Genomic DNA, 25,737 nt, shown 5'->3' with positions numbered 1-25,737 from the left:
ACTCTTGGTTTTAACTGGCCTCATTTCTTACATGGCTGTCCTGAGGTTAGACTAGATACTCTGTGTGGACAAAACTCTGCTTATTGGTAAATCAGAACAACATTGGTGGGGAATATCTATCTAAAAAAAGGCATTTTCCCTGTAAAACTAGCAAATGCTTTTTTTTCTTTTTTTTAAACAACTTGAATGTCTAATTCTAATCTTACTGTGTTGTCTTTTATATTCACAGGTATATTTTGAAAACAGTAATTCTGGGCCAGATGCTCTCCTTGTTTATCTGTGGGACTGCTGTAACAAGCCAGTACCTAGCAGAACAATACCAAGTGAATACTCCAATGTTTCAAAGTTTTATCAACTATTCTTTGCTTCTGTTAGTTTATACAACAATGCTGGCATTTAGGACTGGTATGTAAAATATGCGAGATTCTGGTTCATAATTTGTTTTTTTTTCCTCTTCTACATTTTCCTTACAGATTTTGAAAATAACTCAATACTCATCCTAGTTTTTTAAAGTTCCTTCTGAAATTCCTACTTTGTAATAACACATGGAAATGAATTTCACAGGTTAAATGTGCATTTAATTTTTATTTCACTTCGTATCTGTTTAAAATTATGTGTTCTTTGGTTTCGAGTGCTGTGTGATATTAAGGAAAATAGTCTTTGTCGTAACAAGCTTCTTTACCAGAGGCTATTTAATATTCCTCCTATTCTTATTAATTTACTCTTTAATCATGTCTACTCTTGTGGGTTTTTTCATCATGTGGAAGAATTTCGTGCTTTTCAGCATTTGCATTGTCTCATCCCTGGCTGCATTTACTGTATCTCTTTCAAGCAGAGGAAAGCAAAATTGAGCGTCTCTGTAGTATCTATGCTTCTAAAAAGCAAGATTCCTGCAAAACATTTGGTTGGAAAGAAACACATACTGATTACTGTTTTTTTCTAAACAGACAGTGACAGTCTTTGGCAAATTCTGAAACAGAGGTGGTGGAAGTATATTATTTTGGTACTGGCTGATGTTGAAGCCAATTACATGGTTGTAAAAGCCTACCAATACACAACCCTCACAAGTGTACAGGTAAGAACTGATCTCTCTTTTTGAACAGTAGCTTTTATACAGTCTTGGACTGGTTTCTGAAATCAGATTCATAGGACAGACATGAAAGCTGTTTAAGCCTGAAAAACTTTCCAATATCTGTTTTCTCTGTGCAGTACAGGGAAGAGCATGCTGCATCATGAATAGGGTTTCCAGGAAGCAGAGAAAATTGACTGGTATTATCCAGTGCCAGCTCTAGAGTTGGACTCTAATTATTCTGATAGAAAGCACTTCTAACTCTTGCAGCAGCAAGAGTTTGCTGACAGCCACTCAGGTTTTTCTCCTGACGCAAAATAAAGATTTATGACCTGGTAGGACTCTCTCAGCACAGGCTCTTGATGATGAGAGTAAGGGAGATCTCTTGCCTGGTCCTAGAAGCTGTGGGAGGCTTTGTGAGATGTAACTCCACACATGAGGACATACTAGTAGTTGGCTGGTGTTGCTGACCATGCACTAAGGGACAGCCCTTTGGCTTTTGGACGTGGCACTTCAGGCCTCTCTTTGGAAGAGATGGAAGGGGAGGTAAGTGTGCCAGGCTCCTGAAGTAACAGTAGACATCTTCTGCCGCTCCAGTGCTTGGTGCTGTGTCACTGTACTGGGATAGATCTTGTATTATGAAAAAGCTTTACAAGCAGGAGGGCTAAGGCTGGGGTTCTTTTGTCACCCTACACAGACATAAACTGCTGGAAGAGTTAGTGCCTTCCTCCTGCCTCCAACAGCATGCTCCTGAGCTGAGGGCCAAATCCTGTGAGCAAACTGTCTCGGGGCACTGAGCAAAGTCAGAGCAAACCCTGTCTTTTGCTGGACTATTGGTGAGCTGTGTCAGGCCCAAATTAGCTCACTGTATGGCTCCACAGCTGCTGTTGGAGCAAGGGAGGAGTGTGCCTGGGGTTGTGCCAGGCTATGCCTGCTCTTGCTGATGGCAGATCTGTGGCTGGGGGCATGGCCCCACTCACCTGAATAAAATTGTACTGTGTAGAATTGGCTGTTAGTTGGAAAGGAGTGTTTAGGTGTCAGTGTTTTGCAGTCAAAGTAACAGGGTTAATATTTAAAAGAACTACCTGTAAAGCAATAAATTCCTGTGCTCTGGGCTGCTTTTAGAGAACTGCAGTAACTTTTTTGCACTACTGAAGACCATTAATAGTGCCTGTTGAATTATTATTGTCACATTTCCACTTCATACTTACACGTTATAACTCATTAGGCCTTTAATTTCCTTACAAATAAGAAATCAAAGAAATCAAAGTTTTAAGAGTGACACATTTCAGTCTCAAGATCAAGTTAAGCTGATAATTGAAACACTGTCTGATCATATACTTTACAGCTGAAAAAGCCAGGACTTTGATCCAAGTTCCCAGAAGTAGTAAAGCTATTCCCATGATTTCTTTCATAGAAATTATGAAAGACTAGAGTGAGTAGGTTGTCCAGTCCAGTTGCCAAACTTAAGCATTTGACGAACCTTTTTCCCATGTGGTAACCTTCAGACTGATGCTGCTTTGTGTCAGTTTAGTAATGGAATTTGTTATAACTGCCTGTTGCTGTAAGGTTTCTTGCATATTCTCTGAAATCACCAGTTTCTCACCACTGGTAGAAATGAGATACAGGACAGAAAAAAGCCTGTGATTTGGTCTAGGCATTTGCTGTCTGTCAGTAAGCAAGCAGTTCTGCAGCTGTGTCAGAACCGGTCATTCAGAGCATCTAGCCTGATGGCCTGTCTGCAGCACTGGCTGTGAGCGGATGACCAGGGAGCATAAAGCAATGCAGGAGTATATGGCATCTTCCTGGATACAGGGTAGTCACTGTTAAAACACTGGCTGGCTAGAGCTTCAGCTCAGCCCTGTGAAACTTATCTTCAAAACGTAAGTTTTCTCAGCTCAGCAAGGAACTTCCATGTATTTTCTCTTGCATGCATACAAAAGCAGAACTGATTTTCCTTTAGTTGTCAAATACTAGCATTACACGGAAGGGGTTGGGAGATTTTTAAGGAGATAACATTAGGATGGGAGTGTTAACCTCAGCAGGCGAAAATGCAGGATGAACTCCTGGGGCTCAGCTGGAGGCTGCCCCAAGGGAGCCTTGTGGGGAGGAGAGCAGGATGAGCTATTGAGCTTTCTTCCTCACGAAAGCTGTCTGGAGCTGGCAATTATAAGCAAACTGATGACCTCTGACAGTCTATGATAATTTAGTAAGCATTTATTAAAGCATCTTTTAATAATTTTCTCACCCTACCTTTAAAATCTCCTATAAACAGTATGGCCAAAGCCGGGCTTGGGTCAAAACATTTGTAAATTAAATCAGCAAGTTATCTGTCTTTTCCCGTGTAAAAATAGAGAGTAGAGTTGAATAAGATGGGTTTGCTGTGGCTCTACTGGCAGTAGTAATCAGTGCCACAGTACTTTTGTAAATGTCATAAAACCTGAATAAATAAATTTTATTCTTTTAAATGGTTCCATTGATATAATTCATTGCGATATTACATCTCCTCTGCACCTCTTTGATCCTGATCCTGTACAGAAGAGCTCTGTAACATAGTAGATGAAGAGAAGGCAAGATCCAGTAGTTGGAAATCAGATTTCTTCTGTGTGTAATTGAGTATAATTGCCACCTGGAACAGATTACCAGGGCATATTCTTCATCATTTGGTGCCTCTGTGTGTTGGCTGCAAGTCCTCTAACCAGGATGCTGTAGCTGCACAATATGTTATTGGTCTGGATGCAGCAATTCCCCATCCAGCATTAGTGAAAGAGCTTCTTGTTCACTATGTTCTACTCCCTTACATCCTAATTAACAAATTTTTTAAAGGGTTTTTCTTCCACTCTGTGGGTTGAAAAAATGCTTGGAGGTTGCAAAGCTACGTAGTGACATCTCAATTAATGGGGAAGTAAAAGCTTACTTATTAGTAGAAGAGATGTCTACTACCAGAGGGGTAAAGATTTTGCTTACTAATGTCTGTAATATTTCTGTTTGTCAAAACAGTCAAATTTGGAGGAAATGTTAAAATGTTTTCTTGAGCCTAGGCTAAAGTAAGATAGAGAAAAAGGCCCGTGACTAAGTAGAAACTCTGAGCATGGGATTTTTTCAGTAGAGCAAAGTTGTATTGTATATGATAATGCATATTAGGACTTGTGTGGTTGTAATGTCTCATAATACAGCTTAGGCAAGTGCTTTTGTCCTCCAGGACAAGCTGGAGGCAATCTAAGGAGTGAAAGCAAATAGATGGAAGGATTAGAGGCACTGTTAGGATTTAATCTGTAATAACTCCCTTTAATGCTATACTTGTAAGACTTTAATATGTGTAGTTAGGAACAAATAAAACCGGACGTACCATGAAAGTCTTAGGAGTTTGGTTAAAACCCTTGGGAACAATGGCTGAACTAATGGAAGCAAGCATAGAAAATTACTGCAGTGGTGCACTTAGGCAGGCAGAGGTTGGCAATGAACATTAAGGACTAAGGGCTCTTGTAATGATTATGCCCCAGTCCTATTGACCTGGACCTAATACTTTGTAGGGACTTCAAGAGGACAAGTTTTAAGGGCTGACATTTGAGAGTAATTTGTGAGCAGCCTTTGGAAGGCTGACTGTATGTCCTCGGACTCCTGGGGTAATGGTTGGACTTAATCATCTTTTTCAACCTATCTGATTCTATGAATCTGCTGTAAACTGTTCCCTTCTATAGTTTCACAGTACTCTACTGATGAAGGTCAGAAAATACACCTTTTTTAGCCTCCAGACAAATTCAGAAGCAAAGTCTTACTTTGTCAAGTATTAAACCAAATATAATTGGCTTAACGTTCTTGGTATTACTTGGTTATTCTAGAACATTTTGCTTATCTTACACTGCAGCATAGTTTTCTGTATTAACTACACTGCTAACTCTTGATATTTTCTGTGATAAAGGAGATTGGGTAGAAGATGGGTGGGTCTAACAGCAAGGCAAAGGCATGTAGGGATTTAGAAACATACAGAGAGGGAATATGAAATAGAGGAAAGAGAAGTCAGTGTCACTGCTTTTCATGAAATGCAGACATCCTTGAACCATTAGGTGTTCAGTCTGCTCAGTGTCTGCAGACACATCTGAAGTGCTTCAAAACTCCAGTTGCTTTGTGAGTCTCTGCTGGTGGGGTGTGGGTGAACTAGGGTGGGTTACCTGCTGCTAACTAACTGAGAGTCAGCTCTGACGCAGTAATGAAAACGCATTGGTGGCTTTTACGTGCTTTTGTGGGAAGCCGGAAGATTGGGAAGGTGACTTTAGGAAAGCTGTTCTGTTCTTCTCTTCCTATCTTCCTTCTACTGATTTTGCACATGGCATCCAGCACATGTACCTTTTTTTTTCCTTTTGGTAGAATCCATTTGAGGGGGAAAAAGTTAAAACTAAAACTGCCAGGTCAAATTCTTGTCCTAGTCACTTCAATGTAAAAAGAGATTACATGATGTTTCAGTACCTCCAGATTTTTACTTTGTACTCATGGAGCCTGAAATTCTAATTACAGATGTGGAGACAAAAGCTGCTGGGTAGCAAAGGAAATGTTGGTGAACCACCTCCTTGTGTTGCTGTCATAGGGAGCAATGTGTTTTCAGAACAACATCCGAACATTCATTTGTGAAGCGGCAAAGATTGTTTAGATGCATCATTAGGCGAGTTTCTAGATCAATGCCTTCCTACCAGGATTGGATGGATCCCCTGCCCCAGGTCTCCTTTCACTTGTAAAATGCTTCTAACGGCAAAATGTGGGTCTGCCCGCTCTTTTAAGCGAATCCATTGGGTTGCTTTGCTTTCATTAAGATCTGATAGTGATAAAAAGTAAAATCCTGTACATTTCCTTTCAGGATAGTGCAATTGAGATTTGGGGTGGGTTTTTAATTCAAACTGTTTCTCTGTACACACAGCTGCTGGACTGTTTTGGGATTCCTGTGCTGATGGCTTTGTCATGGTTCGTTCTTCGTGCAAGATACAGGCTGATCCATTTTCTTGCTGTTGCTGTCTGTTTGCTGGGTGTAGGAACAATGGTGGGTGCAGACATTTTGGCAGGGAGGCAGGACAGCGAAGGTAAGGAGCCCTTTATTGTGGGGGGAAAAGCTAAGAGATGGTTCCTGTGGTGGGCTAACTTGTTAAAGAGGAGCAAATACAGGGGGAGTGGGAAGAATGCAGAAGAGGAGAAGACACAGCTATTTGTATTTCTTGTCCAAGAAGATAGTGGCTAAGGAGCTGCTGGTTTTATAGGGAGCTGTGGAATTTCTTTGCTTGTAGGTTTGGATTATCTCTTAAAAGAGAAACACTTGTGTTAAGCTTTAATTTTGTTGCTTTTCATCAAACAGCATGGTGAAGGGCCTCAGTCTTGAGAGCTTGTTCACTTTTACTAATCGTGTGAGATGGTGTAGTAAAAGATGCTGCCTCTCCCTTCAAACTTTGGCTTGCTTACATGGAATCAGCCTGCTGGCAGCCAGGCTTCTGATGTGCAATTTTCTATGAGCACAAATAGCAAATAAGAAGTTACTCAACAACAGCTGACTTCTCTGAGTTACCTTTAGCAGACCCAACAGAAGTGGTCCACGTATCCCCAAGGCTCACAGGTTACTGCTTGGAGAGCAGGGGCTTAATACGGGAGAGCAAGAGGGAACGTGGACTGGGATTCCTGCGACTTCTGTGAGGGCTCTGGGGACCAGGATCCAGCTGGGTGCAGATAAGGGCAGGTCTTGGCTTCTTCATGACAGATGCCTAAATCAACCCATATCATAGTGATCTTATTTCAAATAAGAATTTTGAATTTTGAGAGCCAGAGGGTATAAGGTAAATTTCAGGGCATTGTCTTAGTCAGGCAACATAGAGATAAGCCTGTTTGGTGTTATTTAGGGGCCTTTGTGCCTTACTGTAGGTAAGACATTAAGACAAATTGAGGTTTAGCTTTAATGCTATGTGATACAAGTATCTCAGTCCTGATCTTTCCCTAATGCTTTAAAACAGTTGTGCTTTATTCGCTGACCTGGGTATCCTTACTTAACCTCACATTTCAGACGTGTTTTCTTAGTGATTGCCAACTGGCTCAAGAAAGGAAATTTTAAATCAATTCAAGGATTTAAACAACAGTGATCCTCTTGCCATTTAGCTGATGTATAACAGCATTTACTTGACAAGTGATTGTATCACAAGGAGTCCCATTTGCACAGTATAAGTAAATCACAGCAGGACACACAATACCACCCATCTGCAGTGCCCACTTAGGGCCTGTCATAAACCTGAAGCTGAGTCCAGGTCTTGCTGAGATCAATAGACTGATTTTAGCAAGGCTTGAAGCAGGCCTTACTGCAAAAGTGGGGGCAGTATTCAGAAAGGTGAAGAGCATCTCTAACCGGGAATTTTTTCTGCTCTCTAGAGTGCCTTAGGTCAGCAGAAGTAGAATTGGACCAGACTATACAGCAGTGATTTGGTAGGATGAGATGTAAATGCCAGGTGTAGCTCATTCCAAACTATGCAGGGTGAGGTGAGCAGGTAGCAGTCTGTATTAAGACACCAACCCGTTCACCCGCACACAGGAGCTGTTTCCTTTCCCCTTATGCTGGAAAGCACTAGGAAGATGGAGATGTTAGAGATAAATTTGCTTGTCTTCTTTAAGCAAAGTTAAACAGTTTTTGCAGCATTACCCTTATTGTGGATTAATATTTCTGTACAGGTAGTGACGTGGTGATTGGAGATGTCTTAGTGCTTCTTGGTGCTTCTTTGTATGCCATTTCTAATGTGAGTGAGGAATACATTGTGAAAAATCTGAGCAGAGTGGAGTTTCTAGGAATGGTGGGCTTGTTTGGGACTGTTATCAGCGGTCTACAGCTGTAAGGATCTAATATTTATTTTAAAACTAATTAAGACTATTCTACAGTTGATTGCTTGTCTACCGTGAAATGATGATGTTATTAAATTAATTCTTTGTTATGTCTTTATTTGGCCTATATGGCAGTTCTTCTGCTTGAATTTTGTATTTGTTGCTGATCAGCATCTGTTTTATATCCTTTTTATTTGCACTGCTCTTATTACAGCAATTCTAAAGCTGAAATCCTGCAGTTGAACACATATGATGCTTGTCTGTATTTTGATTTCGTTGATCTTCATGGTGACACTCAGTATGCTGAGGACTGTTCACAGGAATGAAATTCTTAATGGATTTTCTCTGTGGAAAAGTTTAGGAAATAATCATTAGTAGAAGGTCTTTCATGTTAAGCTTCAGTTTAAAATGAAACCATATATACTCTTACAAATAACCACGTTGGAGTAACAGACCACATTCACTTAAGTCTCTCTAATGAATTCTGTGTTCCTCATTTCTCATCATTAGAGTTAATAATTTCCTTCAATAGTATATCAAGTAAAACGGAATCTCTGAAGGATGAAAAAGCCTGGAAAGAAGGCATAAGAAATAAATAAAAGTGCTCTTGACTTTCAGGCACTTTAAAGTCTTTTTCATGCTTGTTAAATTTTGGAGTTAGTGCCATTCAATAAGACTTCAAACAAAAAATTAAGGAATTGTAAATCAAAATGTGTCTTATTAATTGTATATGATATCTTTTTTTCATTTTTACTGTATTATATCTTTTCTCTAACTCTAGAGCCATTGTGGAACATAGGGAGATAATGAGAATTCAGTGGAACTGGAAAATTGGTATGTGTGTGACAAAAATGTTGTGCACTGGAAAACTGCAATCATTTAGACTTCAAGTGCTGGGGTTTTAATTTTTTTTCTGGATTTTAAGCAGCATTCTTACTGTCACAAATTTAATTTCTGCAAACTTTGCAGCTTGGCAGAGATCAGGTTTGCAGGCTTGAACACGAAAACTTTTGAGCTCAGGTTTTGCATTTTACGTACAACATGAAATAATTTCTTAAAATAAATTGAAATAAGTAAAAAAGAAACCTGTTCAATTACAGACATGTATTTGGTGTTGGAACATCACAAGAACATTTTTCTGTTGTCTTTCCTAAATGAAATGCTGGAAAAATGGATTTTGTGACACATTTTGATCTCAACATAACTGTACGTTATTAAGAAATACACCTCTAAATTTCTTCAGTCAGTTATTACATTAACTAGGAAAGAATAAGAACTTTCTTGTATAGATACAGTTATTTTTTGCAATATATGGTAGTCTTGGAAAAGCATTTATTCTGTGTTTTTCTTAAATATACATTCCCATATATTTTAGAAGACCTTATCCTAACAGATGAAAATGCATGGTTTTAAAGCATCTGAAGAATATTGGTGTTCTTTAAAATCATTATTCTCTGCCTTAGGAGTCAATTGTCGTCTTGTTTTGCAGCATTGCTGTTCACAGCCTTTGCTCTGTGCTTGTTTGGGCTGTACAGCTTCATGCCCGTAGTGATTAAAGTTACCAGCGCAACCTCGGTCAACCTGGGTATTCTGACAGCAGATCTCTACAGTCTGATCTTTGGGCTTTTCCTCTTTTGTTATAAGGTAAGTACCTGCATTCTTTGACTATAATTTCAGTTACTTTTTACTGCAAAATTACAAATAAAGCATAATGCTCTTAAAAGCCCTGAACAGTTGTTTGCACTTTTACACTTCTACAGCTCATGTCATTCATCACTGGCAGATGTCAGTCAGAGGAGTTGTACCTCTTTAATTACATAGCATTGCATCATTAGGCAGATACTGATTTTCAAACAACCTCATACTTGGTGGAATACATTAGAGTTAATAGTAAATAATTTCCTGATGTGTTCAACTGGTAGAGTTCTTGCTGTAAGCCCTATGTGGAACTGTACCTTAGATTTGATTCATCTCTCCAAGTGTCCCAAGAGAGGGTTTGAAGCTCCCTGTCCTGAAAGGCATTTGGTGTCTGAGAGAGGAGCAGTTTGGCATCATTTCCAGAAATTAATGTTTTCTTTTAGAAATTTAATCTGTTCATTACCAGTATCTTGGAATAAGAATCAAGCTCTCTCAGTGCTACTGCCAAGGAGAGACTGAAGGAACTGGGATAAAAAAAAAAGCAGATAAATGTATTATCTCTGTACACTCTCCAGAAGGCAGTTACTTTTACTGTGCTCTAGCATATTTTTGGTAGTGTCTATTCAAGCGAAATGACAGTGCTAAAAAGATTTAATTCCACCTTGCGCTTTCCATCCAGAGTCATCTGTGGGAACCTAGCTTGTTACAGCAATTGGAGTAATTGAGTCAGTTGCTCGGTGACTGGAAGGGCTTAGTGAGAAGCTTGTGAAATTTGCTTAAGAGCTTAATTTGTGTTATTCCATGTGGCTGCTTTCTCTTCAGCGTTATGGAGAGCCAGAAGCTCTTAGGTCAGATTTGTTTCTGAAAATGAAGGCCAATTTATTTTACAGCGCAGAGGACTGGTAATGGTAGGGTCTAGGTTTTCCTTTTCAAGAGTCTCTTAGCTCAGCTTTCCTCCCTGTTTTGAGTTCCAACATTTGCTACAAAGCTACTCATTAAAAATGTACATAGAAAGCAAACTATACTTACATCCTAACAACTAAAAAAATACTTTCTAAGTCCCTTCCAAACATGTATTATGGCACCCAGATAACTTAAGAAGTGATTATAAATTTATGTTCATAGTAGTAAAGAGGAAGAAGTAAGCAAGAGCCATGGAAGGGATATTATAAACTTTTATTCTTCATGATCTTTAGCTTATTTTAGGGAGAGGTTTTTCAGGAAGCAGATCATCTCATAATTACTATCTGCAGGGTATTGTGGTAGCAAAAAGGAAAAACGAATTAGAGGAGGCATTGGGGTTGTATTAGGAGAGAATTTTGGGTATTTCATCAAAACATGAGCTTCCCTTGAAGCAACAGTAATGCCGCATGTTTAGTAATCAGAGGAGGCCTTTAGTGATATGGTTTAGTGGTGGCTTTGGCAGTCCTGGGGTAATGGTTGGACTTGATGATCTTGAAGATCTTTTCCAACCTAGTTGATTCTGTGATCTGAGATAGCTTAGGAACCAAGAACCGAGAGAGCCTAATTTTGACACCGCTTTTAACGTAACTCTTAGCAGTAGGAAAATCTTACTGCCAAGTTAACTGTATAGTTTCTTTATCAATGGGGTAAAGAAACCAAGCAGAACATTTCCTGGATTAAAAAACACCCAGGACACAGGTATCTACAAAAAAAAATGCAAGAAATTGCTGTGTTCCGTATTACCAGATGGTATTTCATAGCAAGCCACTGAAGGCTTGGCTGGGCTGCAGAGTGATGCAAGGCCTGGAGAGCTCTGGATTGCTGTGTTCTGAGCCTGCTCTGAAGCAGAAGGAGGACAAACATGCAGCAGCTATGGCAGAGGCTGGGCCCAGAAATTAATGAGGTTTTGACTTGTGCATGGTGTTTTGCTGATGCACTCAACTTTATAGCCTCCACCATGTCTGCTGAAGGTGAAAAGTGAATTTTGCATACCTGTTTTGATAAGCTCTGTTTTTTCTCTTTTACTCCGTAATGGATCTTTGCTGTGCTTCTTCCTAATGAGCTCATTCTATAGATACCTGTAATCTCTCAAGAGATCTTAAAAAAGGTTTCCAAATGGAACTGCTATGGAAGGGAGCATTCTGCAAACACAGACACTAGGTGGAGCTATAGTCCTCCGGTAACGTTTAAAGTGGTGGTTAGGCTTGATAGTGAGTATGGGGATATAGATTGCACAGGTACAAGTCAAATCAGGGTCTGAAGCAATGAAGTTGCTGCAATATTTGAGAGGAAAAAACCCGGAAACCCAAACCCAAAACCAAACAAATCACCCCCAAACCCACCCCAAGCTCCCTTCCCTCCAAAACCCCAAACAAACCCAGCACCAGCAGTATGGTTTATCTGTATCAGTAACTGCAAACATAGGCATGCCTGGAATCACAGCTGTGCTGCAATAGGTTTGATGCCCTGGCTTGGTGGCAGTGCATCCACTCATTGAAGAATTAATTCTGAGCAGGTTCAGAGACACCTACTGCCTGTGTGCACTGCGAGACGGGGTCTGGCAGTTACTGTGACTGCCCAGTCTTGCCTGCCAGCCACATGTCCTTGGCTACAAGCACAGGTTCACTCATGGCCTTAGGTTGCACTCCGGAGAAGTTGTCTTGCCTTGATGCAGACCCAAGCTCTGCACATTTGATGGGAACGGGTCAGTTAGGGGTAGGACAATGGACACTGCTGATGCCTCCGTCAGGACATCTTCAGATCTTGGTGCTTCCTCCTGTGCAGAGTCCAAGCTCCTCCAGGCAAACGGCCAACAAGGTAGGGAGAGAGGACACTTATCACAAGGCCACCACTGTGTTTCCTTTTGCATGGTGCTGTCCAAGGGTTTTTGAGCCAAGTGACTGCCAGCTAGGAATTGCAATGCCTCAACTGTCTATGCTTCAGTCTTTTTTGGATCAGAGTCCACTGTCCAGGTCCTGCCATTCATTTCATCCAGCTCTGCTGCTTGGTAAATTAAAACGTGTTTTTCAAGCATGTCGAAGGAAGCTAAGGAGGTTAGGGAATATTGACAGTGGGATGTAGGATGCGTTAGGTCCTTCATCCTGCTGTTTAATCAGTATGATTTGGCAAAGGCAATATGGAGGATTTTAACAAATCTGCTGAAAAAGTGTTCCTGGCTGTGGATAACTTGAACACTTTGTATTATTGAATCTGGTGTTATGAAGTAAGCATTAATTTTCTGTCAAGGTGAATGAATCTTGGCAGTTGTTGGACTTCTAACAGGCAAGTGAATGACAGTGAGTCAAATGCCTCAGCAGTTCATATTCTTGCCTAACAACACTTTTAACAGAGCACAAGTGCCAAACTTGTAAAAGGAGACCCAGTCTCCCTCTCTTCAAGAACTTTCTGGGTGTAGAAAGCAAACTGGTTTTAGCCCAGTAATAACATTTATCTAGCCCTGCAGATGGTTGAGGGCTGTGCAAAGAATGAGCTGCTCTGGTGACTTGCAGTAGGATGGAGAGATTCATCTCTTGTCAGGACCTGAACTATTTGGCTGTGCTGAAACAGAATTCTCATGGGGTACAATGTTTCAGTATTCACATGTGTAAACAACTGTCCTTCAGTATCCTTCAGTATGTAGACCTAAGGAAACTCACTGTCCAACAGTGCTGAGGATGAGATGTGGAAAAAAGCAGCCAGCAGCTTGGGACTGTCGGTGAGTGGATGTGTTGAATTCTGATTCAGATCATGGCAATAATCCTCATTTAAATAATTTTAAAAGGAAGGGTAGCTTTCACATTCTTAAAGCAAGGCAGCATTGACATTATTTACATCAGACAAGATTTAATGTGTTGCTTTCTTTCCTCTGCTAGTTTTCAGGTCTTTATATCCTGTCCTTCATTATCATCATGGTGGGCTTCATCATGTATTGCTCCACTCCAACTGAGACAGCAGAACCCACTGCCTTGCCACAGCCCAGCAGCACTGGTTTGGACAACGCTGCGCTGAAGCTCGATGAGAATGACAGTGAAACCCCAGCCGTAACCGTACAGTTCTCAAGTGGAGAAGCTGTGGTGGTCAGCACTGGGTAAAGAAGTGGCAGCGTTCCTAAACAGAGCCTTTTTGGTTTTTTTCTTTTTACTGCCAAATATCCCTCAAATTTTAATCTGGAGAATTGTTCTACTGCCAGGGCATATGTCATGCTGCACTGGTTTTAATGCACTGAATAGACTTTTAAGGCCAGATCCTCAATCAGTGAAACTGTACTGATTTACCCTTGTAGCAGATCTGGCCCTCAGAAGTAGTCAGAGTAGTGTTTATGTGGAGCCTCTGCAAAGTGAGAGACTGTTATTAACTTAACAGCAAATGCTTAGGGGAAAAAACTAAGCCAAAGCAAGCTCCCAGGTCACTAAATGGAGCAAATATATTTTATATTGCATTAGGGACCTAAATCTGCAAGATGCTCTCTGAGGGCTTCATGGTTCCCACCCGTCAGTGCCAGGTATCCTCGAACAGCATCTTGTAAAAGCCACTCAGCTTCTCACTGGATCTAGTTCTGCAAGCTGTATTACATAAGTACACCTTCCATGTGCTGATGGACTTCATTCCTCCACTGAAGGCCTTGCTTCTTACATTCCACCAGATGTTTATCTCCATGTTTCTGCACTCCCTGTAGCAGCTGGGGCTGCTACGAGTATTTTGTTTTGAATTTTGCTAGTAAGGAGAGTTTGAATGTGTGTTTTTGTAATCCCTTTTCTCTCAGTGGCCTGTTGTTTGGTGCATTCCCACTAGGTGGAGGAGACCGAGTCAGGCCCTTGCTCTGTTCAGTAAGAACTGAATGTTGGTTTTTTTCTGGATGAGACAGCAAAAGGGTTTAAACTGAAGCTCACTTCCTAGTGAATGTCTCCCTGAAATGGGACAATTTCTCCCTGAAATGGGACACATTCCTGCAGAAAGATTTGAATAAAACTGGCATTTCCTTAAAAAAAAAAAAACCAAACAAACCCCCCCCCCAAAAAATGTATTAGCCAATCCTCATTGCAGCAATAGTGACATCATCTCCAAAAGGTTAAATGCTTCCAGTAAATTCATTGGCAGCTTTCTTCTCCCTCTTAATATTTACAGTAAATGATTAAAAAAATACGAGGCTGTAGTTTTAACATTTTATTTTATTTTTTGTACAAGCTTTTATAGCTCATGTGTATGAAGTAACACAAAAATAAAGTTTTCAGCAGCTGTAGAGTTGACTGTTGGTTTGTTCATTTTTTTATAAGATAGAATTTGTTGCTCAAAATTACATTAATTGATTTTACTGACCAAATGATTCTTCTAATGCCTGAGCTTTGCCATAAGAAGTAAATATGACATTTTCTGAAGATACTGGTGATCAAAGGATAAAGACTGGTTTTGTGTACTTCTGTTGTAGTTTGTTCAAGCAAAATAATTCAGCAAAAAACAGACTTTATTTAGCAATAGCAAGAAAAAATGTTCAGGAGATCCTACAGCAATGAACATTGCCTTCTCACCGAGTAGTTGGTGCATGGAAGGCTGAAGAGGTGCTGGTGTTGTATGGACAGCATTTATACCCAGTTATCTCTCGCTTTACCACTGGAGTAAGGATTCAGGTCACGCATGGAGACACCTAAACTGGTGCATCTGCACATCTAAAGCTGAACAAGCAGCTGGAGACCAGGTGGAGTAAGGAAGTCTAATGGCAGTAGATACCTAAGAAAGGCCATCCGGCTGGAGCTGTAGTTCTCCATACCAAATTTTAGTTATCTACAGCCTGGAGCTAAGTCCTACCCACTGTTAACCTGTGTGATCAGTTGACTATATGTGGTAACAAAGCAAACAGCAAGCAAACCTATAGGCCTATAGATGGATGCTCCAGAACTCTGCATTTAATGGCACACAGTGGGATTCAGTTCCTCAGTGTGGCTGTTATGGTCCTGTCTAAATTGCCCATCTATGAGGCGTGACTCAGTTTCCTTAGTGTCAGCTGAGACACCCTACGGAGTCTGTGGCATCTCTTGGGGTTGGCAGATAGGACCCAGGGACTGGAGGAGACCTGTGGCCTGGAGCAGATTATGGAGGGCAGATGAGATGCCCTAGGATCTCTGAAATGGCACTGCAGCCTATGGTTGAGACACATAATGCTTCCTTGGTGACTGCACGGTGCATATGTGATTATTTTAGATGCTTAGCCTTTCCACAGCTAAAATAGGATGAGATGAATACCAGAGGAAGCTTATGGGCCAACCTGCAGTATGTTCTTTCTGTGGTCACTGGGTGGCATTTCAGCATCTCTGGTGTTTGCTGACACATTTCTGTGTGTCCAGTGGTTGTGGAAGCAGTTTGGTGTGCCTGCACATCCCATATGCAGTGCAGCATGGGAATCAGTCTCATTTTATGCACATCAGGAAAAACAGCAGGGCCCTTTGCACAGATGGTGACTGTGAGTTGCTGTGGAACAAAGAGAAAGCATGAGGCAGCAGCTGGAGTTATAACAGAAACATGATGGAAAGTGTGGTCAATCAAAGGCTGGTGCCAGTGGGTGAAAGCATTGCCTTGGCAAATGGAAAAAGTAAACGTAAGTTAGCTCCTAAGTTCACATCATCCCTTCTGGTATTTCCCAGCCAGAGAAAAGCAGGGAGAGGTTTTTCCTTTGTGCCAGAGCAAGGAATAAAGGGATATTTGGCCCACCAACTTGCTAATGTAGTAGCAGTTCCATCTGAGGGTGATGCTTGGCTGGTGTCCTGCAGTGCTGGCATGAACGGGAGGGGACATGGCACTTTTCCCCAGGGACAATCCTGGGGTTTTTCCATTAGCATGAAGTAAAACGAGCTTTTACAGCTTGTTTGAGGTGGACCAGGTCAGGTGAGACATCTGCAGTGGTGTGGATCTGGAGCAACCTGTACCTGGACAAGGGAAGAGGTGACAGCCTGAAAGGCATTTAGAAGGGGCAGAACAAATGCTGAAGACAGGGACCCGAGTCAGTGAGCAACTGAAAGAAACAGCTAAAAAAGGAAGACATCCCATGGCTTCTACCCACAAGTTGCGGCTGTTCTGAGGAGAAACCGCTGTAGTGAGGTCCAGGTACTGGGCAGAAGCCTGGCCTTGCAAAGTCCTAAGGCACAGCGTGCTGGTCCCCTGAACCTGCTCTGCCTGGGATGGGGGCCTGATACATCACCCCTGCTTGCTGTCTGTCCTGTGAATTGAGAGGAAGTAGGTGCAGATTCATTAAGAGAGATGCATTACTTCAGAGCACAGGTGACACGTGCGTGTGTCGCTCCTGGGGAAACAAATGTTCACTTAACGAATCGCATATGCCAGAGCATCTGGTACCTCTTCAACAAGGTGCATGGATGAGTTTAACATATATCCTTCTAACACTGGAATAAGCTGGAGAAAAATAAAGTCCAGCTGTCACTTGCATTAAATCCAAGCATCCAAATAAAAGTGTGTGACATCCAGCCTCCCTCCAAGGTTTGGTTACAAGATGTCAAAAACTATCTGGCATCAGAATGTCATTGTGTGTTGGAAAAAGCAAAAATCAGTGTGGCAGTAAATTGAGTGGTGACATTACCTGTGCTAGAGTTTGAGGGAGAGAATGAGCTTTTGGACATCAGCTATTTTAAGATGGTTTTGACCTTTCCTAACTTGCACATACTCAGTCCTATGTGATGCGGTGTCTGGGACATACCAGTTCTTGTCAGCACCATTCACTCACACTTGTGTTACACATACCTGTCTTGTAAATAGCTATTTCAGTTGGTTTAGGAAATTTGACAGAGACAAGCTGCACAAGCTGCATGATCAATCATGAGCAATTTTGAGCAAGCAGACAGAGATTCATAAAAATGCAAAGTGAAGGATCCTGGGGCTGTGTTGGTCGTTCACCAAAATACAGCCTATTGGCAATTTAAGTGTTAGACCTGTTGAGAATTGGATGAGCTGTGATGTTACAACATTTATTTTTTAACTTGGGGCTATACCTAAACCTGCATTTGTCAGACAGAGCATCTGAGGTGCTGGAGTCTTGCCCTGCTGAGCTCTCTCTCTCTTTGCAGTCCTCAGGGGGAGGAATTCAGCTCTGCCTTGGAAGTACCAGTATTTATTTATTGAGATTTCTTGTTCCGGATGCCTAGTTTGAGTGGAACCAAGCCAAGTCTAGAGATCCCAACCAAGCATTGTGCCCTACTCTTATGGGCATTGGTGTCTGAAGTAAGGGGCTATCCAAGCTGGACGTTTTACAATTTATGTGAGAGATGAAAGAGGCACAGAGAGATTTGCTTAGCAGCTATGTGAAGCCCATGGCTGGCTCAGCGAATCTGTGTGCGGTGGTATCTGAAGTGTGCATCCTTCCCTCCTCTCCAGGTACAATTTAATTTTTCTCTTGTACAAGAACATTCAACACTGAAAGTTACAGATTTTGAAGAAAACAAAACAGAAGGAAAAATGGTTTCTTGTACAACACAGGTCAACACACTGCATCCAGTTGCTTAGAATGGAATGTGTAGGTTTTAACTGAGTTGCACCATCACTTTACAATCTTGACATTAAGTTCCCAGAGCGATATCAAATTCATCTCTTCTGAAAACAGGATAATTGATTTTTTTTCAGGAGCTGGCTTTTAGATATATAAAAAGCAAAGAGACAAAGTTAGACTTCAGAGCTCTCTGAGAGTACGCAGTCTCCAAGAGCAGATTCCCATGCCCTTCAAGACTGATGTATTTTTGTTAAGCTACCAGCTGGGAACAGTTTGTGGTATTTTCATCTTAAATGCATGGCCTGGGGTCAGTATCACCAAACTAAAGCCCATGATGTCACCCTATTCAAAATAAACTTTATCTCAGCAGCTCATCTCCAGCCAGTCTCCCTAGTTGTCGGTGCCATGAGCAGAGCTTGTGCAGCAATGCAGAAAGATCACTGGGGCTACAGGTGAAAGGTGCGTTTTGTTCTCATAAATCACAGTGTCAGTGTCCAGAGTACTCCAGAAGAACAGTGTGTACTGAAACTGCATTACAGCCAACTTCCGAAGAAGGCATGTCAAGAAGATGGCTAAAAAAAAAAAAAAGAGGCATATTATTTTTGTACAAAACAAAATTTTTGTGTTTATTGAAGAAAGCTAAGATGTTTTTATAGAAATACCAACGTTTATTGTGTACTGATGACTGGAAACAGCGCAACATCTCCAGAAGTAGAAGTCACTGAAGATCATGTAAACAGCAGCTAACGATGGCAGTTGCAATTCTTCAGGAATATTATGGCTGTTATAGCAGTCCAGGGTGAGGTTGCTGCTCTTCAGCACCATCTATTGACACCGTATCTAATGATTTTAATTAGAAACACTCTTAAGTGCACCTTCCACAACACACCAATGTAAGTCAGTAAATGCATGACCAAGGGGGTGATTGGAAATAAGGTAAACATGGCAGGAAAAGGACTGCACAAGAGTGTGACTGCTTGCCCATAGTTCAGAAAAGATTGGTTTTGCTTTAACTTGTTATTTAATAAACCAGGTAGCTCATCCATACACAGATCTTTGTAACGAAGGGGAGTGTGTTTAGCCTCAAACTGTTGAGCCAATGAAACACCCCCTCCTTGAAAAAAATAACCAAAATCATGGCAAAAATTTGAACCAACTGAAAGAGCTTGCTCAGGGTAGAAAGATGCGACCAACCTTGAACAAGCCACCATCTCATGTTCTGAAAATATGTGTGTGTAGTATTTATGCCCTTGAGAAATCAGTGAGTGCTTAAAAACCTGTGCAGGTACAGGACACTACCGGTGTTCTTGCTTTGCTTCATTGTTTGCAGAAGAGCTTCTTCCAGTCACTTGCAAGGAGACTCTGATGGTCCTTGAACTTCAAAAACCTTTGTAATTTGTCTCCTCTGTCATTAATGTAAGTGCCTGTTGGACTTCTCTGAAGAAATTACTTATATTTAATAAAGTTTATACATTGCATGTGTTAAAAAAAGAAATCCTGCTGGGTAATCCTATCTCCTGTAACATCTGTAAATTAATTTGTTTCTTGAGAGCAAGAATGATTTATAATTCACAAGGAAGCTGAAGTAGCATGACTAAATTAAGAGGAGCGTTCAGGCAGCTGGAATGCAATTACAGCATAAACGCACACGCCGTGTTAATGCGATAGTAAAGTTATGAATTTAGTGAAACCGGAATCAGCGTGCACAAAGATACGGTTCCTTCCTCCAGTGTTTGTCTAGTCCTGCTAACATGAGAAATGTCTGCATTAGCTAGATACAATCTGAGGACTAGCTATGGATTTCATGCATGCCAATGGGAGATGCTATCTTATCTCTGCGATGCACCAGCTCCTGGACGGCAACACACACTGTGCTCTGTCAGAGAGATTTTGCTCTTATTCTGGCTGTTTTTCTTAGTCTAAGGGGGGCGTTTGGCAGGAAGCATGGGTTGTTCTGTCATACTGGTAAATAAAAGAGGCTGTTTTCTGGCCCTTAAGCCAAGGCTGCAGGTTGAACCCCAGCTGAGGTCTTGCTTTTGCAAAGAGGAAGGCATTCCCAGCTTCACTACAATGAATATGTAGAGAGCTCAGAGAAACACTAGAACAACACCAAATTTAACCTGTATCCTGTGTGCTGCTGTGGCAAAGAAAGCCAACAGGATGCTGGGTTACATCAACAAGGGCATCACCAGCAGAGATAAAGATGACATCATCCCTCTCTACTTGGCTTTTGTCTGTCCACATCTGGAATACTGTGTTCAGTTTTGGTCCCCGCTATACAAAAAGATGTGGACAGGCTGGAGAGGGTCCAGAAAAGAGCCACAAAGATGATCAAAGGACTGGGAAGTCTGTTGTATGAGGAAGGGCTGAGACAACTAGGTTTGTTCAGCCTGGAGAAAAGAAGGCTCAGGGGAGACGTCGTCATCATGTTCCAGTATGTAAAGGGTTGCAGCAAAGAAAGAAGACAGAGACTTCCTTTTTACCAGGAGTCACATGAAAAAGATGAGGGTTGATGGGTACAAGTTACTCCTGGGGAGATTTTGGTTGGACACGAGGAGATTTTTTCACAATGAGAACAATCAGCCACTGGAATCATCTCCCCAGGGAAGTGGTGGATTCCCCAGCATTGGACACTTTTAAGATTTGGCTGGGCAGGGTGCTGGGACATCCAGTCTGGGTCATGCTTTGCCCAGAAAAGTTGGACCAGATGATCCTTGAGGTCCCTTCTGACCTGGTATTTTGTGTTTTATGAAATCCCTGATGGTTCTAAAATGTTAGTTATTATTTTGAGTGTTTCTTTAGTTGCAGAGTCTGAAAAGGGTGTCACAGTCCACCAGCAGAATGGTTTTATCTCCTGAAGCTGAGGCTGCATCTCACAGGCTCTGGCAGGCAGCAAGGGGTCCTGTCTGATGGAGGAAGTCCCCAGGAGTGTGCTGGGAGACACCAGGCTGGGCAGCAGAAGCCCAGCTTGGTGCAGCCTTGTCTGTGCTGCCCACCTGGAGAGGCCGTTGCCAGAGCCACGCACTGGTTTGGTTTCAGCAGAGCCCGACTGATCCACCCCAGGAGACTACCCGGGAGGGAAATGACCTTTTAGCAACATGGATCAGGACAGCAGGGTCCAGGAGTCAGTGAGGAATGTAAAATATTCAAGACCCATTGCGTGGTCCTGCGTGCAGGTAGTGTGACATAGCTCATGTCCCTGCATCTACACTCCCTTGAAGCTGGGGCCTCATGGATCTGCCTTCCAGGATGCACTGGTGGTCTGTGCTGGTCTTCCTTGAATTTGTCTGGGGAAGTCCAGGCAGCACAGCCCATGATTTGCCAGCCTTTATTATATTTCCTATGTTTCATCCAGTGACAGCTGTGGCAGAAGTTAGCTGCACCATCTGACAGCTCAGGTGATGTCAGTGGAGGAGGACCCAGCAATTCTCCCATGTTCTCAGATCTGGATGCATAATACTATCTTCCTGTGACACCATTTCAGCAGACCCAGCAGGACTAAATGCACCAGGCCCACCTCACTCCTGCTCCAGGTTCCTTTTATAACGTCCTTTGCTCCCCTCTGCTGTGTGCTTTCTGCACCGAATGGTTTGGGTGCCAGGAATCTGCATGTACTTCATCCAGGAGCAACCAGTGACAAGCGCTAGTGCAAACTTCATTAATGCTGGTGTGATGACAGTCTCTTAAATGTCAAGCTCATGAGCATGCCTGGGCACTGCTTTCTTTCAGTGAGGTCTATTTTTGTTAGAGGGCAACCCATTAATTTGCAGAGCATGCACTCTTCATCCCTTAATGCTGCTCTGCAAAGTCAGCATTGGCCACCACGATGGGCCGCAGTGTTTGGGATGAGGGAGGAACAAGTCACTCAGGAGTGAGTGAGGCAATTCAGAGACTCCAGTGAGCTACTGTGACGGTTGCTAATAAAACATAAAACACTGCATCAAACTCCCACCTGGGTTTTCTATAGATGTTTTCAAAATCCCTTCTAATTTCAAGGTGTCTGTTGTCTCTCATCTACAGTTCCTCCACAGATGTGATTGCTTTTGAATGACTACTGGGAACAAAGATACTGCATCGAGGGAAGGGAATGACTTATCCATGTATGAAAGACATTTCAAAAGACAAATGTCCCAACCCAAGCTGTTAGCTTGAAGACTCCAACATGAGGAGATTATGGTCTACTGAGAGCTACCAACTTTTTTGTAGAAAAAAGGACCTTTCATCTCAGTATTGAACGAGGAGAACTGAAGAACTGTTACCCTTTCTTTCTGTGAAAGAGCACAGCTGTCTTTTAGCAGCATTATCAGGCTGCTGGCAGAACTCAGAGGCAGGTTTGTGACAAACTGAATTCAGATTGTTTAAAGAAGCTCTGCATTTTGCTTTTTAATTTGCTGGTGTGAAGTTTTCCACGGGGACTGTCTCAATTTGCCCTAGTTAATTTAACTGACATTCAGTTAGCAGTGATGGGTCAGAGAAATTTCATTAAAACCATCGTAATATTCAGTTTTGGTTATAATTTGGGGATGCTACCTGTTGAGTTACTTGTTACTGGATCAGCCTTTAGCCTCAAGGAAGAGCTCCTCTGAGGTTTGTGCCCCCATCCTCTAGACAAAGCTGATGGATTTGTGCTCATGAGGTACCAACCATGTACCAAACCCAAGACTGTCTGTGGCCTTAAAAGATATGTGTTGACCTGTGACCAAATCCTTCATGCTCTTCCCTTAGAAAAGGGAAGAGAAAGCAGATGACAGCTGCCGATCTAATTTCTCCCAAGACGGGATTGTCTTATGGATGCTTTTGATGGATGAATTTTAGTGACATTTCTGGTTTGATTGACTAATGCTGGGTAAAATTAACCTGTATGTGTTGATCTCCCATTTCTGTGATCAACCATAGCAAGGTTAGTTGTGCCTGACAATGGATGTGTCCCTCTGCAGTGCCTGCTGGCAGCATGGTCTGTCAGGGATGCAGGCCTGAGCAGACCTGTGGAACCCAGGAATGAGGATCATGACATTGGTGCCCCCCTCTGCTGCTGAAGGCCGACAAAGGTTGTTTGCAAGGATCCCATGGTGTGATGGGGAGATTCAGAGCTGCCCGAGCAAAAGCTGTGTCAGCCAGCAGCTGTCCCCTGCATAGGCAGACCTGAGGCTCACTGACATCCCGGCATGGACACGGTGCTGCCGGATTCATGACCATGCTAATGCTGAGGTGTAATCCTGCCTGTTTCAGGGATGCAAAGCTGGTTAAAACCCCTCTTCATGACGAAGCATACACGCTTCTGTGCATGTTCTGGTGCTTGCAATGAAAGCCCTACCATCAGCAAAGCATTGCAACTGCGTTTGCACAGGGCCATGCAGCACCAGCTCTGCCCGGCTCACGGCAGCCTTCAATCCAGCATAGCATCAAGATACAGCAGAGTTGTGTCCTTCTGGGACTTCTTCCCATCCAATTAAGCGTCTGTGTGCTGTGATCTCTGTCTCAGTAGTAAGTTGATCCTCTGGCAGGGTATTCAGTCAGAAATTAATTAGTGGGAGCAAAATGTTGTGAATACATACAGCATTCAGTCTTTATTCCAATAACCTAGTTAATAGTTTCGCTTCTTCAAGCAGAGAAAAGCAGCGTGAATTCCAGAGCTTTGATCAGGGAGTGACATTTTGGTGCTAAGTGGCTAAGATAAGAATCTAGACCAAAAGCATTACACAAAAGCAATTTGGAAGTTACTTTGGTAGTTTTGAAAGTACCCTTTTTGGAAGATGGACCAGGCACTCAGGAAAAGGTCTGTACCCCAACATGACACCAGTGAAGGCTGGTGCTCTATGAGATGTGCATGTCTTTATTTATAGAAGTAAATGGATTGAGCTATGAAGCACTTAAGACTTTGATTATTCTGCGTAGTCTCTGTCCTGAGTGGAGGCTCTTGGGAATTGCAGTGTTGCAGGCAGGACTATGATTCAGGGCAGACTGCAGGAGAACACCCCCTCTGATACCACAGCTCCCTGCTCTGCTATGCCTGCCCAGCCAAGGCAAAACATGGCACAGAAAACCACGTTTCTGCTCCAGGGTCTAGCAACATTTAGTTTTTGTTTTTTCATTCCTGTTCCCCCAAAATATTCATACAGATCTTCACCATCTGCCACTGACATTCAATATTCTCTTTTTATGTTGAAATGGCCTAATTGACTCAAGGTTATGTTGCAGTGACAGGTCTGCAGGCAAACCTTGCTCTGGGTGTGTGATGAAGCTGCGGGAAGCAACAGAAGCACTTCCTTCTTGTTTTGAAATGGAGAGAGCACATTCCTAAGAGGGAATAATGAGTTGGAGCATTTACATAGGTACTTATGTGAAGTCATTTAAAATGAACACCGGAGCAGGCGAGCTCCAGCATACCAATGCCCTGCAGTTGTGTGCAGCACTGGAATCTGTGCTCAGCAGATAATAACACAAACAATAGCTTCCTGCATTCAGTACAACAGATTAGCAAAGCTCATCTGCAGGTTTACCACAGCAACAGGAGGTGATTTAGTGTTGGCATTTTGAAAGTGGTTATTTTACTGCGGTAGCACAAAGACAGGAATGTGGGGGCTGCTTTTCTATATCTGGGTCTCCACTTACAAGCTAGCAGAAGATGTTTTGATTCTGTACTTTAATTTCTCTATTTCTTTCAATCTAAATCCTTTATTGACATGAAATCCCTAGTATTCAGTGCAACCCACAGGGACACTTGCCCTGACCGGGGCTGTCATCATGAACAAACAGTATAGGAATATTAACTATGGATCAGCTTGGAGCTGTTGGGAGAAGAGGGCATGTGGCTCACAGCAAGATTTGCTCATGGCCAAATGGGATCGTTCGTGGAGGAGTGAGCTTAGGCAGGTGTTTAACCCATGAAGCTGGCAGCAGAATGGTGGCATTTGTGCCCTCTGCTTGGCAGGGGTCAAGACTGGAGTACTCCAGGTTCCTCCTCCCTGCAACACCTCATCAGCTGATTGGAAACCTTGCATCTTTCCAAACAGGAAAATGATTAGAAAAGCTTTGCCACATTTCTCCAGGTTTAAAAACGCAGTTCTAATTATCTGCAGCATCATGACTGGCTCCAGAATTGGGATAGTACTCAATTGTTAGATACCACCTGCCTTGTTACCCATAAGCTCTTCCTAAATATAGGGGAACTATGATAAGGAGAGTGATGTACTACAGTCTGTTATCTGATTTTGCAGTACTGAAGTACCTTGAATAATCACTTTTGATATTAGTTTGGAAATAATACCAATTATTGCTTCTGACCATCTCTATCTAGACAAGCCGATTTCTGGAAGTGACCTTATAGCATCAAACTTCTGTCACTTGTAAGTAACCGACATTATTTGGTCAAACACCAAATAGATTTGTTTGCAGTGACTTTACTGTTCTCTGTTTTGATCTTTAGATCTTTCTCCTTGGGACTGCTGCTGTGTAGACAGCACACTTCAGTTAGAAGTCCCTGTCTAGAGAAAGACTTTCAACTGCAGAGGTGTTAGACTATTCTCAAAGCCTTTTTTCATCAGAGATAAGATCTATACTTGCCTACAGTCAACATCTTTGAACCACCATAAGCAAAACAGAAGCCGTCAACAAACTGCATTAATAGTTTAGAAACATATTTAATTATTTATGGTGAAGCTTCAGCATATTCTTGATATAAAACTTCAGTGTAAAGGAGTTGCCTTGAGACACACTTCTCCCTGATCAGTACTGTACC

At 42.2% G+C, this 25,737-nt stretch overlaps 1 protein-coding gene across 1 annotated transcript; it reads left to right on the top strand.

The window, feature by feature from the left end:
- Positions 1-229: 229 nt before the first annotated feature.
- Positions 230-13,709, top strand: SLC35F2 (solute carrier family 35, member F2; the record flags this gene model as incomplete). Its single annotated transcript, XM_010013858.1, has 7 exons — positions 230-409; positions 952-1,075; positions 5,982-6,141; positions 7,763-7,919; positions 8,691-8,743; positions 9,399-9,553; positions 13,384-13,709. Coding segments are annotated over 7 exons (1,048 nt in total), but the record flags the coding sequence as incomplete, so codon positions are not given.
- Positions 13,710-25,737: the final 12,028 nt, after the last annotated feature.

This window comes from Nestor notabilis, unplaced genomic scaffold (assembly GCF_000696875.1).
Source record: "Nestor notabilis isolate BGI_N333 unplaced genomic scaffold, ASM69687v1 scaffold15564, whole genome shotgun sequence".
In the NCBI taxonomy this organism is placed as follows: domain Eukaryota; kingdom Metazoa; phylum Chordata; class Aves; order Psittaciformes; family Psittacidae; genus Nestor; species Nestor notabilis.
This window is presented reverse-complemented; position numbering and strand designations above follow the sequence as displayed.